The sequence below is a fragment of the Coregonus clupeaformis genome, chromosome 40 (genome assembly GCF_020615455.1).
Source record: "Coregonus clupeaformis isolate EN_2021a chromosome 40, ASM2061545v1, whole genome shotgun sequence".
Classification (NCBI taxonomy): Eukaryota; Metazoa; Chordata; class Actinopteri; order Salmoniformes; family Salmonidae; genus Coregonus; species Coregonus clupeaformis.
The window spans coordinates 11,922,034-11,941,099 of NC_059231.1; the positions used below are offsets into that span (position 1 = coordinate 11,922,034).

The 19,066-nt window shown below is 45.5% G+C and overlaps 1 protein-coding gene across 2 annotated transcripts in view; it reads left to right on the plus strand.

Moving 5' to 3' along the window:
* Window positions 1-7,295, plus strand: part of LOC121555201 (integrin alpha-V) — a 90,487-nt gene extending 83,192 nt beyond the window's left edge. Inside the window, exons 27-31 of one of the 2 annotated variants that reach the window (XM_045212078.1) lie at window positions 259-372; window positions 1,728-1,838; window positions 2,056-2,175; window positions 5,157-5,288; window positions 5,419-7,295. In XM_045212078.1, coding sequence (XP_045068013.1) covers window positions 259-372; window positions 1,728-1,838; window positions 2,056-2,175; window positions 5,157-5,255 — 444 coding nt within the window. In that variant the 3' untranslated portion in view covers window positions 5,256-5,288; window positions 5,419-7,295. Of the gene's footprint in view, window positions 1-258; window positions 373-1,727; window positions 1,839-2,055; window positions 2,176-5,156 lie in introns of both variants that reach the window. The other variant, XM_041869044.2, reaches the window with a different exon arrangement.
* Window positions 7,296-19,066: the final 11,771 nt, after the last annotated feature.

Here is a 19,066-nt window from a genome sequence, read left to right on the forward strand (position 1 = left end):
TAACCGACTTGCCAAAACTATAGTTTGTTAACAAGAAATTTGTGGAGTGGTTGAAAAACGAGTTTTAATGACTCCAACCTAAGTGTATGTAAACTTCCGACTTCAACTCTACCAGAGTTTAGGATCAATTCCATTTAAATTCAGTTGATTCAGGAAGTAAACTGCAAGTCTGAAATGTACTTCCTGAATTGCTAACCCTGCTGGCTACAGTACCTGTATGGATTGTGTGTCACTCTGAATGTGTGTCTCCTCACTCAGGACTGTTCGAAGGCCCAGTGCCTGAAGATCCGGTGTCAGGTGGGCCGTGTGGAGAGAGGTCAGAGTACTATCCTCTTCATCCACTCCAGACTGGGGGTGGCCACCTTCCTCAAGGTGAGACTCCTGTCTGTTATAGCCTAGAGCAGGGGGTACATTTACATTTTAGTCATTTAGCAGACGCTCTTATCCAGAGCGACTTACAGTTAGTGCATAGATTATTTAAAAAAATATATATACCCCCCGTGGGAATCGAACCCATAACCCTGGCGTTGCAAACGCCACGCTCTACCAACTGAGCTACATCCCTGCCGGCCATTCCCTCCCCTACCCTGGACGACGCTGGGCCAATTGTGCGCCGCCCCATGGGTCTCCCGGTCGCGGCCGGCTACGACAGAGCCTGGATTCGAACCAGGATCTCTAGCGATGCAGTGCCTTAGACCACTTCGCCCCTCGGGAGGGGTACTCAACTCTTACAATACGAGGTCCGGCGCCTGCTGGTTTTCTGTTCTACCTGATAATTAATTGCACCCACCTGGTGTCCCAGGTCTAAATCAGTCTCTGATTAGAGGGAAACAATGCAATGGAACTGGCTTGGAGGTATGGAGTTTAGTTTGAGGGCCCTAGAGGTTAAATTCTAGCCTGGCGGTCCCAGATGTGTTTGTGTTGTATCGTACGTCCACTCCACACTGGGGGTGGCCACCTTCCTCAAGGTGAGACATTCCACCTAGGTGGAGCATACAGCAGGGTTGTGTTCATTAGGTACCAAACGGGACTGAAACATTGGAGGTACTATCTGTCTAATGAGAAATGCAGTTTCTGATTTCCATTTCAAGACATGTTGCTACAGTGTGTCATAATGAGCAAGAGCCAGGGACACCTGGTTGACGCATACTGTATGCTTGGTATGCTCGTTAGACGCATCACACTATATCTGGCACCACCAGGCTAGCTATATGGGCCATAACTGAAATATATCTGGCACCACCAGGCTAGCTATATGGGCCATAACTTAAATATATCTGGCACCACAGGCTAGCTATATGGGCCATAACTTAAATATATCTGGCACCACCAGGCTAGCTATATGGTCCATAACTTAAATATATCTGGCACCACCAGGCTAGCTATATGGTCCATAACTTAAATATATCTGGCACCACAGGCTAGCTATATGGGCCATAACTTAAATATATCTGGCACCACCAGGCTAGCTATATGGTCCATAACTTAAATATATCTGGCACCCCCAGGCTAGCTATATGGTCCATAACTTAAATATATCTGGCACCACAGGCTAGCTATATGGGCCATAACTTAAATAATCTGGCACCACAGGCTAGCTATATGGTCCATAATTTAAATATATCTGGCACCACAGGCTAGCTATACGGGCCATAACTTAAAGAAAAGCCTGGCTACCGTTTGATGTATTAAAATAGAGCTGTGATGGATGTGTTTCTTTCATTCAGACTGAGAGCCAGAACCGATCGTTCACCGTGAGATCCTCCGCTTCCTTCAGCGTCATAGAGATGCCTTATAACAAGAACCTGGTGTCTGAGCTGCCCTCCAACGCCACTACGGTGAGTCACCTGAAGGCATCACGGGGATAAACCAGGTCTGCCTCTGAAATGGAACCCTAGTCTCTATATAGTGCACTACTTTTGACCAGAGTCCACAGGGTCCTAAATGGTTTGTTGTGGCTGGGTACTACCACAGCAAATAGGTCGTTTCCATTGTCTCTGTGTGTTGGATGAATAAAGATGTGTTGTATTGTAAACCCTGTGATGTGTCCCCCAGATAAGTATGTCAGTGATCTGGGTGAAATCGGAGCCTGAACCTGTCCCTGGGTGGGTGGTGGCCCTGGCTGTGCTGGCTGGACTACTGCTGCTGGCTTTACTCATCTTCATCATGTACAAGGTGAGCCAAACCTATCCTCCCCTATCCTCATATCCTCCCCTATCCTCCTATCCTCCCCTATCCTCCTATCCTCCCCTATCCTCCTATCCCCCCCTATCCTCCTATTCTCCCCTATCCTCATATCCTCCTATCCTCCCCTATCCTCCCCTATCCTCCTATCCTCCCCTATCCTCCTATCCTCCCTATCCTCCTATCCTGCAATCCTCCTATCCTCCCCTATCCTCCTATTCTCCCCTTGCCTCCTATCCTCCCCTTGCCTCCTATTCTCCCCTTGCCTCCTATCCTCCCCTATCCTCCTATCCTCCCCTATCCTCCTATCCTCCCTATCCTCCTATCCCCCTATCCTCCTATCCTCCCCTATCCTCCTATTCTCCCCTTGCCTCCTATCCTCCCCTTGCCTCCTATTCTCCCCTTGCCTCCTATCCTCCCCTATCCTCCTATCCTCCCCTATCCTCCTATCCTCCCCTATCCTCCTATCCCCCCTATCCTCCTATTCTCCCCTATCCTCATATCCTCCCCTATCCTCCCCTATCCTCCTATTCTCCCCTTGCCTCCTATCCTCCCCTACATGCTATCCTCCCCTTGTATCCTATCTTCCCCTTGTCTCCTTTCCTCCCCTTGTCAACTATCCTCCCCTTGTCTCCTATCCTCCCCTTGCCTCCTTTCCTCCCCTTGTCTCCTATCCTCCCCTTGCCTCCTTTCCTCCCCTTGTCAACTATCCTCCCCTTGACTCCTATCCTCCCCTTGCCTCCTATCCGCCCCTTGTCTCCTATCCTCCCCTTGCCTCCGATCCTCCCATATCCTCCTATCCCCCCTTGTCTCCTATCCTCCCCTATGCTCATATCCCCCTTTGCCTCCTATCCTCCCCTATCGTCCTATCCACCCCTATTCCCCTATCCTCCTAACCTCCCCTTGCCTCCTATCCTCCCCTTGCCTCCTATCCTCCCCTATCCTCCTATTCTCCCCTATCTTCCTATCCTCGCTTATCCTCCAAACCTCCCCTTGCCTCCTATCCTCCTATCTTCCCCTATCCTCCTATCCTCCCCTATCCTCCCCTTTTCTCCTATCCTCCCCTTGTCTCCGATCCTCCCCTTGCCTCCTATCCTCCCCTATCCTCCCCTTGCATCCTATCCTCCCCTATCCTCATATGCTCCCCTTGTCTCCTATCCTCCCCTATCCTCCTATCCTCCCCTTATATCATATCCTCCCCTTGCCTCCTATCCTCCCCTCGCCTCCTAACCTCCCCTATCCTCCTATTCTCCCCTTGTCTCCTCCCCTTGCCTCCTATCCTCCCCCTGCCTCCTATCCTCCCCTATCCTTCTATCCTCCCCTATCCTTCTATCCTCCCCTTGCCTCCAACCTCCCCTTGCCTCCTATCCTCCCCTTGCCTCCTATCCTCCTCTATCCTCCTATCCTCCCCTATCCTCTCCTTGTCTCCTATCCTCCCCTATCCTCTCCTTGTCTCCTATCCTCCCCTTGCCTCCTATCCTCCCCTTGCCTCCTATCCTCCTCTATCCTCCTATCCTCCCCTATCCTCTCCTTGTCTCCTATCCTCCCCTTGCCTCCAACCTCCCCTTGCCTCCTATCCTCTCCTTGCCTCCTATCCTCCCCTATCCTCCTATCCTCCCCTATCCTCTCCTTATCTCCTATCCTCCCCTATCCTCTCCTTGTCTCCTATCCTCCCCTATCCTCTCCTTGTCTCCTATCCTCCCCTATCCTCTCCTTGTCTCCTATCCTCCCCTTGCCTCCTATCCTCCCCTTGTCTCCTATCCTCCCCTTGTCTCCTATCCTCCCCTTGTCTCCTATCCTTCCCTATCCTCTCCTTGTCTCCTATCCTCCCCTACCCTCTCCTTGTCTCCTATCCTCCCCTTGTCTCCTATCCTCCCCTTGTCTCCTATCCTCCCCTATCCTCTCCTTGTCTCCTATCCTCCCCTATCCTCTCCTTGTCTCCTATCCTCCCTTGTTTCCATAAAAGTCAATCTAGGGGCCAGTGTTGAAAATCAGTGTAAGCTAGAAACACTATAGGGTGAATCCATTTGATTTTAATCACATTTTGCAGCACACCTTTCGATTAGAACAAAACCTTCCATACGTATTTGCCCATTGTAGAAGTGCTCAGAAAGTGACTTTTTGGACCTGAATGCCAAAACATTCATGAGATAAAGGTGCTCAAAGTTAACCTATTTTGCATAACCCAAAGTACAATGAGACATCCATGTTTTCATCACTGGAAAATATAAATGGTTGAGATTGATATAATTTAAAAGCTTACAAACTATTTTATAATTTCTTTAAATGTTTTTTTTCCATATTCGCATGTGTTGTAGCTTAAACCCTATTTTACATAACCTCAGGTGTTTGTGTTGCGCCCGTCATCGGTTGAGACAACATGCTCTTGAAAACAGAGAGGGTGTCATGTTTTGGGAATAACATTTACATTTCAACTTTCAAATGGTACCACAAAGATGGTTGGAGGTCCACACATCAGAGAATGTTGACTTGAATGGGATATCTGTTATTTTAAATCACACAGTCAATCCACCATAGGAAAACTGCTGAAATCATAGAAATATGGATAATACAATTGACTTAATTCAAATGGATTTACCCTATAGTGCAATGCATGGGACGATTGTTTGTTCAATGTGTCAATGTTCGTACTTGTCCCTATCCAAATAAACTTTAAATGTCCAAATATTAAACTGATCTGACTGATCTGACAGAAGTGACCAGATAAAAGCCAGCCTAATGATGAGCTTCCACCATCTTGTTTTCACCTGTCAAGTTAAGTCCTGACAAGGAGTGGATGGATTTCTAAGCAGTTGAGATAGCTCTGTGTACACTGCATGTGCCTGCCCAGACAACAGCGCTTTGAGATTCTTTCTGTAATGAAAAGCGCTATAAAAATTGGAATAGATTATTAGTAGTATTATAGGACGCAGGATCCTAATTGTCTGTGCCCCCTCCTCCCCCTTCAATAGCTGGGTTTCTTCAAGCGTGTACGCCCGCCCCAGGAGGACGCCACGGAGAAGGAACAGCTGGCACCGCAGGAGAACGGTGACAGGAACACTGACGCCTGAGACCTGCAGCACCCCCTAGAGGTCCCCAGGCTTCAATACAACACCAGGGCCCGTATCCACAGAGCATCTCAAGAGTAGAAATTTGGACATAAGTGTTGAGAATAGAGGCATTTTACTCTGATGGGTCAAATTACCAATCATATGAGTCCCACCTAGTCAGCAGATATTTAGGAGACCTAAACTCTTAACTGTCCTAACCAGTTAAGAGTTACCAGCAGGTGTCTTAGAAAAAGGTAGCTAGTCAGTGTTTCCTGCACCATAGACGGGCAATTGCTTTGGAGTTGGGAGCAAAGAATGTTTTGATATTTCTATGATCAATCCATAAATAATCTAGACCTACATGTCTCTTGCACTTTTGACAATGATTTCACAAGAGGCCTAATTCAATTGATACGCCTACATTTATTATAACCACTAGGGCTAATAAATAATCACATTTTTCATTTGAATATTTCATTTAACCTACATCATGTTATTTCAAGTTCATTCCTTTGGAGCGCACTATCAGATTGTTAAAAAAAAAAAAAAGATCCCTACGGTGGGCATGCCTATAAGATGGCAACTGACAGCATCTAGGGGGCTATGTGTTTGCCGATTCAATGATAAACCTTTCAAATGTTTCAGGAAACATTATCGGCAAGTGACTTGATGCCTACACTGGGCCAAAAGCAGTTTAGAATTGTTGAATGGAGTGACCAGTGTGTTGATATAACAGTAATATTCTATTTGTTATCAAAATTCCGCTTTTAACAACCATCATACTGTATGATTGCAATATGCATCACATTATCAAAAATATTAGAATTTGTTCAAAAAGGGTTATGCGTGCCAACATTATTAGCCAATAATTAAAGAGTAAGTAAAGTGATCGTCAGGCGAAAATGATATCAAACGTTTTACCCTTGCAACGTTAAATGCAGAGTTGCATTCACCGTGGTCGTCTGAAGCGTGCTGTAGAGTTCACATCTGGCGATGCCTCATCGCGATCGGTTATTCCCCATCGTTTGCAACAACGTCAATGTCATCATCAGCTTTCCTTTGCAGTACCTCAAACTGTCGTGATTTATCAGCTGAGATAACTTTTATGAGTTGATTTTACTCGTGGCTCAGAGTTTGTCTGGACAGAGTTTTAACATCCTAAAACCTACTCTGAGCTGGGAGTTTTTTTTTTTTTTTTTGTCTTACACCAGGTTTTAACAGGATTCTTAGGACCTTTTCTGAGATGCTTTATGGAGCCCTGGTCCTGTATGTATTCACACAGCATCTCAGAATAAGAGTGGTGATATAGGATCAGCTGTAGTTCTCCTGGGCACCTGGCTGTATATAGCTGCATCTGGACAACACTGCTGTACGATACGATATGGATGGGAGGAGCAAAAAAAAATAGTGATTTGATTAAGTGCTGACTTCCAGACTCTCTCTTTCTCTCTCATTTTTCCTTCTGTTTCTTTTTTTCTGCGTCTTAGAGGCTACGTCTACACAGGCAGCCCAATTCTGATCATTGGACCGATCAGATCAGCTCTGAAAAACATCTGATGTGAAAAGATCTGATGTGGTTGGTCAAAAGACCAATTAGTGGGGGGGGGAGATCAGAATTGGGCTGCCTGTGTAGACGTAGCCTTAGTGCACTGGACTTTCAGTTAAATGAATCGCTGCAACAATGTGAATATGAGACAGCGATTATGATATGTGGTGTAACTGAGAGGGATAGAGTTATTAATAATAATAATATTGTATGGTCTTGAAAGATACGGCTTGATTGGAGTGTTTAAAAATAATTTTGTGTGGCTACTGCAAGGTGTTGATAGGAGGACATTATTAATGCTATGGGGAGGGTTGTATATTCATATGAATTCTTTTGAGGAATAATTAATTGATGTGTTGTTTTTGTTCTATAAATGTAGGGCAGTTAATATATAACTAGGGTTTTCAACTGTAATATGCCCATTTTCCTACGCGTGTAGTTGTAAGACAAATCACACGTCTCTGTGTAAATGTAAAATGTTTTGTATAAAAGGACTTCAAGAATGAATTGACTAATATTGAGTGATCAGCTCATTTGTTGTTCACATTAGACAGGAGTCACACCAATCAAACAGTAACACTTTATACACTTCTTCACCTGTTTCTTCTCACTTTGGTTTTATTATGGATCTTCATTTAGTTTGATGTTCCACGGCAGGCTACACCTCACTTCGTTTAGTTTGATGTTCCACGGCAGGCTACACCTCACTTAATTTAGTTTGATGTTCCACGGCAGGCTACACCTCACTTAATTTAGTTTGATGTTCCACGGCAGGCTACACCTCACTTCATTTAGGTTGATGTTCCACGGCAGGCTACACCTCACTTAATTTAGTTTGATGTTCCACGGCAGGCTACACCTCACTTCGTTTAGTTTGATGTTCCACGGCAGGCTACACCTCACTTAATTTAGTTTGATGTTCCACGGCAGGCTACACCTCACTTCATTTAGTTTGATGTTCCACGGCAGGCTACACCTCACTTCATTTAGTTTGATGTTCCACGGCAGGCTACACCTCACTTCATTTAGTTTGATGTTCCACGGCAGGCTACACCTCACTTCATTTAGTTTGATGTTCCAGTGCCTCCGGAAAGTATTCAGACCCCTTGACTTTTGTTACGTTACAGCCTCATTCTAAAATGGATAAAATAAATCAAATCTGTCTACACACAATACCCCATAATGACAAAGCAAAAACAGGTTTTTAGAAAATAAAATAAAAAACAGAAAAACCTTATTTACATAAGTATTCAGACCCTTTGCTATGAGACTCGAAATTGAGCTCAGGTGGATCCTGTTTCCATTGATCGTCCTTCAGATGTTTCTACAACTTGATTGGAGTCCACCTGTGGTAAATTCAATTGATTGGACATGATTTGGAAAGGCACACACCTGTCTATATAAGGTCCCACAGTTGACAGTGCATGTCAGAGCAAAAACCAAGTGATGAGGTCGAAGGAATGTCCGTAGAGCTCCGAGACAGGATTGTGTCGAGGCACAGATCTGGGGAAGTGTACCAACACATTTCTGCAGCATTGAAGGTCCCCACGAACACAAGATTGAAACCACCAAGACTCTTCCTAGAGCTGGCCGCCCGGCCAAACTGAGCAATCGGGGGAGAAGGGCTTCGGTCAGGGAGGTGACCAAGAACCTGATGGTCACTCTGACAGAGCTCTAGAGTTCCTCTGTGGAGATGGGAGAAACTTCCAGAAGGACAATCATCTCTGCAGCACTCCACCAATCAGGCCTTTATGATAGAGTTGCCAGACGGAAGCCACTCCTCAGTAAAAGGCACATGACAGCCCGCTTGGAGTTTGCCAAAAGGCACCTAAAGGACTCTGAGACCATGAGAAACAAGATTCTCTGGTCTGATGAAACCAATATTGAGCTCTTTGGCCTGAATGCCAAGCGTTACGTCTGGAGGAAACACTAATGAAGTCTCTACCCCCGTCTTAGCCGAAGATCCCCTCCCCCTAAACGGAAACTCTCAGCCGAAGCTCCCCTCCCCAAATTCAAAAGATGCAAACACCAGCAAAAATCCTGATTTGTCCAAATGATCAGTGACGGAAAGAAACTGTGCTCCGGAACAACGTTCCTCGTTAGTCATCGCATCCCACAGTCTGTTGACAGACGCTACGACACCAGCCTACATTACGGGTGTCCGTCCATGAGAGATTAGATGTGGTATGACTAACCTGCAGAACCCTCTTGTTGATATCAGACACCACGTTGTTTCGTTGTTGTCGTAGTGACATTTCAGCAGACGGAACGTGTCGCCACCACCTGCAGAGAACAGCAAGCTGGTGTTATTACTGCAATTAAATATATACTGTCTACTGATCCAAAACACTGATTTACAGTTTGTTTTTAGTAAAATATTTTAGTCATTTAGCAGACGCTCTTATCGACTTAGTTCATCTTAACGTAGCTACAGCAGGTAAGACAACCACATATCACAGTCATCGTAAGTAAAGCTTTTCCTTAAATAAAGCCGCTATCAGCAAAGTCAATGCTAGTAGAGCCTAAGAGAAGCTAGAAAGAAAGGCAAGGGTGTTAGTATTATATCTGTTGTAGTAATATATTCAGTAGTAATATATGCTGTAGTAATATCTGCTGTAGTAATATCTGCTGTAGTAATATATTCAGTAGTAATATATGCTGTAGTAATATATTCAGTAGTAATATATGTTGTAGTAATATCTGCTGTAGTAATATATTCAGTAGTAATATATGCTGTAGTAATATATTCAGTAGTAATATATGCTGTAGTAATATCTGCTGTAGTAATATCTGTTGTAGTAATATATTCAGTAGTAATATCTGTTGTAGTAATATATTCAGTAGTAATATATGCTGTAGTAATATCTGTTGTAGTAATATATTCAGTAGTAATATATGCTGTAGTAATATATTCAGTAGTAATATATGCAGTAGTAATATCTGCGATCAGCTCACACTGTTAGGGAACAGAGTTACCAAGATTTACCACTCCTGTTTCCTGGGATAAATAACTGTGAGAAACGTACTTCTATGAACAGCATGACGTGAAATGGAACTCTTAAATGATATGCAATGTCTAAATCTGGTTTCTCTACAGAGTTCTATGCTCAGCTACCTGCGTGATGAATCAGAGTTCTATGCTCAGCTATCTGCGTGATGAATCGGAGTTCTATGCTCAGCTACCTGCGTGATGAATCAGAGTTCTATGCTCAGCTATCTGCGTGATGAATCAGAGTTCTATGCTCAGCTACCTGCGTGATGAATCAGAGTTCTATGCTCAGCTACCTGCGTGATGAATCTGAGTTCTATGCTCAGCTACCTGCGTGATGAATCAGAGTTCTATGCTCAGCTACCTGCGTGATGAATCAGAGTTCTATGCTCAGCTACCTGCGTGATGAATCTGAGTTCTATGCTCAGCTACCTGCGTGATGAATCAGAGTTCTATGCTCAGCTATCTGCGTGATGAATCAGAGTTCTATGCTCAGCTACCTGCGTGATGAATCAGAGTTCTATGCTCAGCTACCTGCGTGATGAATCGTCAACACTCAGGGTGTGTCGGTGGGGCGCTGATGTCATAGCCCATCATGTTTACTATATTGTTTAGGCTGAAACTGTAGGCTACACATGACCTTGAAATGACATTAACAATATTTTCAAATGACCCTCGGCCCCCCCTGTTTTACTGTAAAAACATTTGCACACCCTCCCCCTCATAACATTTACTCTAAAATAATGATTGTCACAACACAAATAAAATAAAAACAATAACTGTAGCAACCCTGTGTTTATGAACGTGGATATCGACTTGCCCACTTCAGCATGGTTTTGTGGCACAGTCGATGCCACGCAAGGCTACGGGCCAGAAGGTTGGGGGTTCGCCGACCACCACGGACGGGCTCACTCTCCCTGCCTGTCTCATTACACTACGATCAGACAATGATCAGCTAGGGGGAGAATCAGATTTCCAACATTTTGAATGATTTTCTGTATTTACAAATATCAAACAAATGTATTTATAAAGCCCTTTTTACATCAGCAGATGTAAAACAAATGCTTATACAGAAACCCAGCTTAAAATCCCAAAGAGCAATCAATGGAGATGTAGAAGCATGGTGGCTAGGTAAAACTACATAGAAAGGCAGGAACCTAGAAAGGCAGGAACCTAGTAAGGCAGGAACTCAGGAAGAAACCTAGAGAGGAACCAGGCTTTGAGGGGAGGCCAGTCCTATTGTGTCGGTGGAGATTATAAGAGTACAGATTGTTCTTCAAGATGTTCAAACATTCATAGATGACCAGCAGGGTCAAATAATAATCACAGTGGTTGTAGAGGGTGCAACAGGTCAGCACCTCTGGAGTAAATGTCAGTTGGCTTTTCATAGTTGAGCATTCAGCCTCCTGTGTCTCAGTTGGTAGAGCATGACGCTTGCAATGCCAGCGTTGTGGGTTCGCTTCCCACAGGGGGCCAGTATGAAGAAAAAAAATTTATGCACTCACTAACTCTAAGTCGCTGTAAAATGAGAGAGAGGGAGAGAGAACAGCAGGTCCGGGACAAGGTAGCACGTCCGGTGAACAGGTCAGGGTTCCATAGCCGCAGGCTGAAGAGCAGCAGCACGACCAGGTGGACTGGGGATAGACAGGAGTCATCAGGCCAGGTAGTCCTGAGGCATGGTCCTAGGGGCTCAGGTCCTCCGGGAGGGGGGGGGAGAGAGAGAGAAGGAGAGAGAGAGAGAGAGAGAGAGAGAGAGAGAGAGAGGGGGGAAGGGGAGAGGGGGAGGGGAGGAGAGAGAGGAGAGAGGAGAGAGAGAGAGATGGGAGGACACCAGATAAGACAGGATAATTACACCAGCTATAACAGACTGACCCTAGCCCCCCGGCACATAGACTATTGCAGCATAGATACTGGAGGCTGAGACGGGAGGGGGACACTGTGGCCCTGTCCGACGATACCCCCGGACAGGGCCAACCAGGCAGGATATAACCCCACCCACTTTGCCAAAGCACAGCCCCCACACCACCAGAGGGATATCAACAGACCACCAACCTACTACCCTGAGACAAGGCGGAGTATAACGAATGAAGAGCTCCCCCACCACATGAGCCCGAGGGGGTGCAAGACCAGACGGTGATTCAACCCACTCAAGTCGAGGATAGCGAAAGAAGCCTGGCATGATGTGATGGACCCCTCTTAGGGACGGCATGGGAGAGCACTTGCAAGCCAGTGACTCAGCCCCCGTAAGACGGTCAGAGGCAGAGAATCCCAGTGGAGAGAGGGGAGCCGGCCAGGCAGAGACAGCAAGGGTGGTTCATCAAGGGTGGTTCATCATATGCAACTAATTTTCCGCCAACAGGTTTCTGTGCCAATGCACCACACAACAAATAAGCAAAGCATAACTGCATACTGATTTCCGACTTCGAGTGCTTCATCATGGTTTGTGATTTCAACGCCACAATCAAATAGAGTAGGTCAATCTCGACAAACAGAAAATACATTCCTCCCTAATCAGTATCGAAGGCGTGGTTTGACGATCTCCGAATGTCATTAAACTTTTTTTGGTGTTTTGCAACAGATGTCTCTTTCCATTCATCGAACGGCCGGTGCACAGTTTGGATGCTGGAATTATATTAGAGTGGAGTGGATGAACATGCGCAGGTGGCCTACAGGAGACTTTTGAAGTAGCCTAATCAGATTAAAACATTGTGACTGGTTGTGTTTATGCCACACATAAAAAGGTAATACATTAAAAAAGTTAAATGACAAATATTTAGGCTGTATTGAAGCATTAGGTTTGAGGTCGAGAAATAGCTGCTCAGATTGGAAATGAGGCAGAACGCACGTTAAGCTTTCCTGAATAACTGGGCCTGCTGGGAGCATAGACCTATGTGGCTACACTCTATAGGACGACTTGGGGAAATTATGATCTGCAACAGACAGCGCATCAGTATCAGAAGGACAAATACAGCCAAAATGACCCATACTGTGCCTTTCTAGACCGTACAATCTGTCGAGAGTAGACCCACAACTGATCCAAATAGAATGAATGGAGTGAAACGCTAAAATAACAGGCCTTTTTGCGCCATTAATCAAATGACATTTTCACTGCAGTTTACAGCCTAGAGTAGAATTGTACTCACATGAAAACATTAACGCAATATGCCTTGCATTGTGGTGTTGTAAGCTAGTCTAGGTGGGATAATTGTATTGTCCCCAAGGCCATTTTTTTGAAAAGTGAGGCAAGCCAGTAAAAATAAATAAATCATAATGTAAAATAAAAGTTGTACCCCTTGTAATAATACTAAACAACCTTTGTACAACACATAGCGACCTCCCCCGAGAGATTTTAGCCTTTTGGTATTCCTACTTCTGTCACCAAGGTAGCAAACGGCAGGACAAGGCAGGGAAAAACCGGGTCACTGTCATGAAAGGCAAACACCCCTATGCCATCGTGCCAATAGGGTTAACCTACTTGGTAGAAAGTGTATCATGGCTCATATATATCGAGAATTGTGACAGTATAATGGTTTTGGAATGACGGTTGCTGGGACCAGGGTTTGAGTCCCGGTCAGGGTAACCTCCTAATCCACTACATTGGTGTCAGGTATTGGATCAACATTGAAAGCAATGTCCCAGCCGAGTTTTAGTCGCAGTACATTTGTGTTGGCCTGCTGGGTTTCTGTACTGCGGCGCATTGTGATGGCAGAGTATACAAAACAAAATGTGCACCCGATTTGATACAAATCATCATGATATCATTCAGGCCTACTTTGCAGTCAACATTTAATTGGGAAGGTGTTTTTCGGGAAAATAGTTGAAAATGACTGTTTCAGCATTGCAGATTTTAGAGAACTAAGGTGCTATATATCTTGCAGTGTTTACTTCAGGCTGACTAGCATCTATTGAGTTGCAATATCCCGTAAACTGAATGTCCCAAAATCTATTTAAAGTATCTACAGAATGAGTTTTTTGCAGCGACACAATTCGAAAGGAAGGCTTCACACCGTAATTATTTAGCTAGCAGGAATTGCTAAGGAAAATGTTGTCTTCTGCACTGTACTTGTTGTAGCCAACTAGCTAGACAGCTACTTTTGCAAAAAAAAACATTTAGACACTGTAGTCTACTCTATTTGGCGTCAAGCCATACTAATCTCGGTTACCCAGAAGTACATTTATTTCTAAAGTTTTCACTTTATTGCCGTTTACACGTGAATCTGTCCACGAGAGATTAAGCTATGTAGCTCAGTTGGTAGAGCATGGCGCTTGCGACGCCAGGGTTGTGGGTTTGTTTCCCACGGGGGGCCAGTATGAAAGTGTACGCACTCACTAACTGTAAGTCGCTCTGGATAAGAGTGTCTGCTAAATGACTAAAATGTAAAAATGTAAATAAAATGTATAGTTTGAACTTGTATTATAGCGCCATCTAGTGGTCAAATATCATTATATTTCTATGTGATAAATCGCATGACAACCGCTCAGGAAGTGCGAGAATAAAAGTCCACTTTCAAAATAAAGGTCCCTCGGTTGGCAACAAGTCATATATTCATCCATTTATCTGTATGAAAAATAATGGCCATTCCAAGACTTCCAATCAATTGCTGTAATTCAGACTTATATAGCCAGAATCCCAAAGTTGATCTACAGTTTGACAAATGTCACCTTGTTGAATACAGAATTTGACTGCATTGTTATATTCAATAGGCCTTTTGTAAAGTAATTGTATTATTTTCAGAGAAAAATCTCTTCCCTTGTGGCTTTCTGGAGAGCTCTCCATCATCTACTAGTAATCCATTCACAAAATAACCTATAATATGATTGGCTGTCTGTCTCATGCCCTTAACCTTGTTGATCAACCTCCAGTCCTCCACCATTCTTTTCACAGTTTGTTACTAGTCTGACTGCTCTAACACTAAACCACAGACAGCATATGACCTGAACAAGTGGAATGAATGGGTACTGGTTTCCCCTTCAGCTGGTTTTAACAGGGAGAGAAGGAGCGTTTTATTTCCTCTGTGGTGTGGGTGTTGTAGGGCTTTTTAATGCACTCAGTTTTAAGAGAAGGGTGGAGCAGTATTTAGTAAGGAAGCATTATATAGCAGGACTGGTTTGAGGGGGGAGATAGAGGGAGAGAGATGGAGGGATGCGGTCTGGACCACAGTAAGATTGGGTCCCAAACGACACCCTTTTCCCTATATAGTGCACTACTTTAAGGCTCTACCCATAGGACTCTGGTCAAAAGTAGTGCACTATATAGGGAATAGGGTGCCGTTTTGGAGGCATGCTAAGTTACTGGAAAACCTAAAGCCTTATGTCTGACCAGCAGCCCAGCAACAGCATACTTCCCATTCCTCCTGCTGACCTCAGGCAGGCCATGACATTTCCTCTCACTACACTACACACTACACACACACACACTACACACACACACACACACTACACACACACACACACACACACACTACACACGCACACACACACACACACACACACTACACACACTGCGCACGCACCCTACGCACCGCACGCCCTACCGCCGCCATGCCGCTACTTGCACGCGCACTACGCATCGCACACACACACACGCACGCACACACAGCTGTCTGGTCATAGTGTGTTCCTCTAGGAGTGAGTGGCAAGGCAGGTTATAGGTCGAAATGGCGCCCTATTCCCTATGTAGTGCACTACCTTTGACCAGGCCTGTTCAGCTGAAATGGCGCCCTATTCCCTATGTAGTGCACTACCTTTGACCAGGCCTGTTCAGCTGAAATGGCGCCCTATTCCCTATGTAGTGCACTACCTTTGACCAGGCCTGTTCAGCTGAAATTGCGCCCTATTCCCTATATAGTGCACTATTTATCCTCTGGTTCCGTTTATGTCTTCAGATGTATGACCTTAGAATGGCGGCAGGTAGCTTAGTGGTTAAGAGCGTTGTGCCATTAACCGAAAGGTCGCTGGTTCTAATCCCCGAGCCGACTAGGTGAAAAATCAGTCGATGTGCCCTTGAGCAAGGCACTTAACCCTAATTGCTCCTGTAAGTGGCTCTGGATAAGAGCGTCTGCTAAACGACAAAAATAAATGCTGTGGTGAACAGCTATAATTCAGACAGTCAGAAACATATTATGCTCATTTAACGCAATGGCTTGCATCATAATGGCTTCAGATGGCCAATTAAATCATTCTGAAGTTCATTCTAGTTTTTTTTTGTTGCATTTTTTTGTTGTTGACCGATTTGTGTATTTTATGTAGTTATATAGTTACCATTGGAAAATAAAAATGTGTCACCAGCAGTCTCATGAAGGACCAGAGACATATATAGATTTTTTATTTATTTTATTTTTTATGTTCAATATTGTTCTAATTCTAGACGTTCAGTTACATAGCATTGTTTAAATACTCCCCATGTGTTGTTAATGAGGTGCTAACACGGCTGCCAAATAATGTACTGTCAAGTAAATGCATCATAATGCAGAAACCCCAATGTCCCAAATATCTAAATACATGACACTGTGAGGGACCAACCAGAGGGGGCAGTACAGCCCAACATTTAGATTGGTCTGCCAATGCTGTCTGGTGACTGTTCAAACTAAATCTCCCATACCCATACACGGGACAAATGCAGATGTTACATTGACCAGATTGGCACACATTCAACAAATCTGATCTTACAGTGGATATTCGTCAAATACGTCATGACTTATTTATTGTAACAGGCCCACAATGTTAAGTCCAATTTGAATATATTTGTCTGTTTTCTCTGTGTAATATGAAGTTCTCCCTTTGAAGGTTTAGAAGAAGTAACTGCTAAATGCTAACTCCCATTCGTATATAAGCTGGTTAGCATAGCTAGCATACAGAAATTGGTGGTGGTAGTCAATTTAGTTTTTTAACTGCAATGCAGTTGATTGGTAATGATGACATGAACATGTGTCGGGGTTGACATCCACACAAGCATTATACTCAGATTCTTACCTCAACCTAGTGTGAAATACACATATAAACAATAGCTTAAATGTAGGATAATTCTGCTGGAGGAGACTTGGGATCTCTCCCCCACGGCCCTTTCCCCCACGCGTTTCCATGGCGATTCCATTGTTTGAGTTCTATTGACCTCTTTACTGAATCTAAGACGTCCAGTCTCACCTCACCTTGCCCAGCTATGTGCTTTTCCCAGGAGTCTCCCTCTCCCTGTCCTGTGGGGCATGGTGTTTTTCCTGGCCCACAGCTGCCTTGTGTGTGTGCGTGTGTGTGTGTGTGCGTGTGTGTGTATGTGTGTGTGTGTGTGTGTGCGTGTGTGTACGTGTGTGTGTGTGTGCATGTGTATGTTGTGACGTCACGAGAGGCTACACAGCTTTCAGCGGGATTGCTCAAGTAGTGCAAGGAGACAAGGTTCAAACAAAACAAGGATTTTATTATAGGTCTTGGGAAATTAACGAAAATATAACAAAATTCTGTTCTCTTGTGGCTCTTTAAGGGTTAACAGTTCAGGAATGTCTCTTCCACATCCAAAATCCATAATTCTCACTCGCTCAGATAACTTTTCCCCAGCCTTACTGTAGTCCACGTTGCAGCTAGTGGCCAACCCAGCAAAAAGTCCTTCCAAATGTCTCTCACGTATTTCCACAGGTGCATATATCCAAAGGTGAGTATTTCCCAAAGGTAAGTATCTCCAAATCCTTATATTCCTCATGGAAGTGGACGTGCAGCACTCTTGTCCTCCAGAGGCCCAGGTTGGAGACTGTCTCTCTTCCCTTCCCAAACCTTCAGCTCATCAGCTCCTCATTTGTTTCAGCTTGCGTGGGAAGATTGGCCATAGAGGGGTGGAGTTCCCGACCATACCAGCAGATGGAGCCATAGCTGTCTGGGTTTGCAGCCACCTCAGGGGGATGTAACGTCCCTCAGGACACAGCCTCTCGTGACATCACACATCCCCCCTCCTCGGGACCGACGTCCTCGTCGGGTAAAGGCAGCGAAGAAGGCATCACGCCGGGAGGGCGTCCGCATTGCCGTGGTGCTTGCCAGACTGCTCTCTCTTCAACTCCTCCAACTCTAGGCCAGGGACTCAGCCTCCTGTTGTCTCTCCTTGAGTTTCTTACTGAACGCATCAGCCTTGGTTTTAGCAGAGTTTAGCTTCTGTTGAGCAGCTTTCAGTTCCTTCTCTCTCTCTGCCTCCGCATTCTTCATCTTGTTCTCCAACACCTTTGTACTTCTCCTCTGCCTTCTTCTGGACCTCCTTACTACTGCGCAGGGTCTCCTCACACTCCTCGATGGTCCTGCGCAGCCTCTCCCAGCTCCTCCTGTTGCTTAGGGAAGGAGCTCTGTTGGAGATTTAGCCTGGAGGATATCTAACTCTTCTGTCTTCATGTCTAACTGTTGCTTTAACAACGATACCTCTCAGCGGTCCCCTTCAGACCAGACAGTTCTTTGTCCAGATTCTGTAGCTCCGTCTCTGTGTCGGTCTGGGCACCTGCCATCCCTATCAGAGCCCGGGCGGGAGTGAGTAACTCGGAGGATTGCACCGGAGCCTTCCCAGGATGAGTCTTGCCTCTCCGTTTCCGAGGTACTCGGGTTATCCTCTCCTGAGACTCTCTCCAGAGTGGGTAAAGGCTGGGCAGTCTCGTCCAATTAGGACAGGGACGGGGAGGGAATCAACCACCCCCGCCGTCGTGTGTATGGTTCCCCGTGTGCTGGTCATTGTAAGTTCAGTAATGGGGTATTCTCTGGTGTCCCCATGGACACAGGAAACTGGGAGGACTTTCCCGGGGTCAGACACGTTAGGCCCACCAAATCCTTACGCACCAGGGTGGCCCGGCTACCAGAATCGTAAGGCCTCCACATCATGGTGATTCACAGTTACCGGGCAGGTGGGGGGGTCGATCTGGGCCGCCATCTACGACTCCCAAGAGCGAGGCAAACGGTGTGTGGTGCTGAGCTGGAACTCCCGTGGGCATGGTTCATCGCTGGTTTCCCACACTCCAGGAATTGTCCCATCTCCCCCCGGTACACTGTCGAGTTTCCCCCCCTCCTGGTGTACTCTTCTTGGACCCGCCTGGTTTCTGGCTCCCCCCTGGAGCCGGGATAGTCCTGACGTGGCTGGGTTCGAGCCTTGGGGTCCTTTTGGACGGGTTCTTCCCATTTGTGGTGGGGCCGCACTCCTGGGGTCTTTTCGGGAAGCATTCAGCATCTCCGCTGTGGCCTGGTACTTTTCCACAGCTTCCACGGTCAGATCAGCCGTGGTCAAGGCCTGTTGACTGATACCGTTTTGCCTCATAAGGCAGGGCGCGTGAGTAACGATCC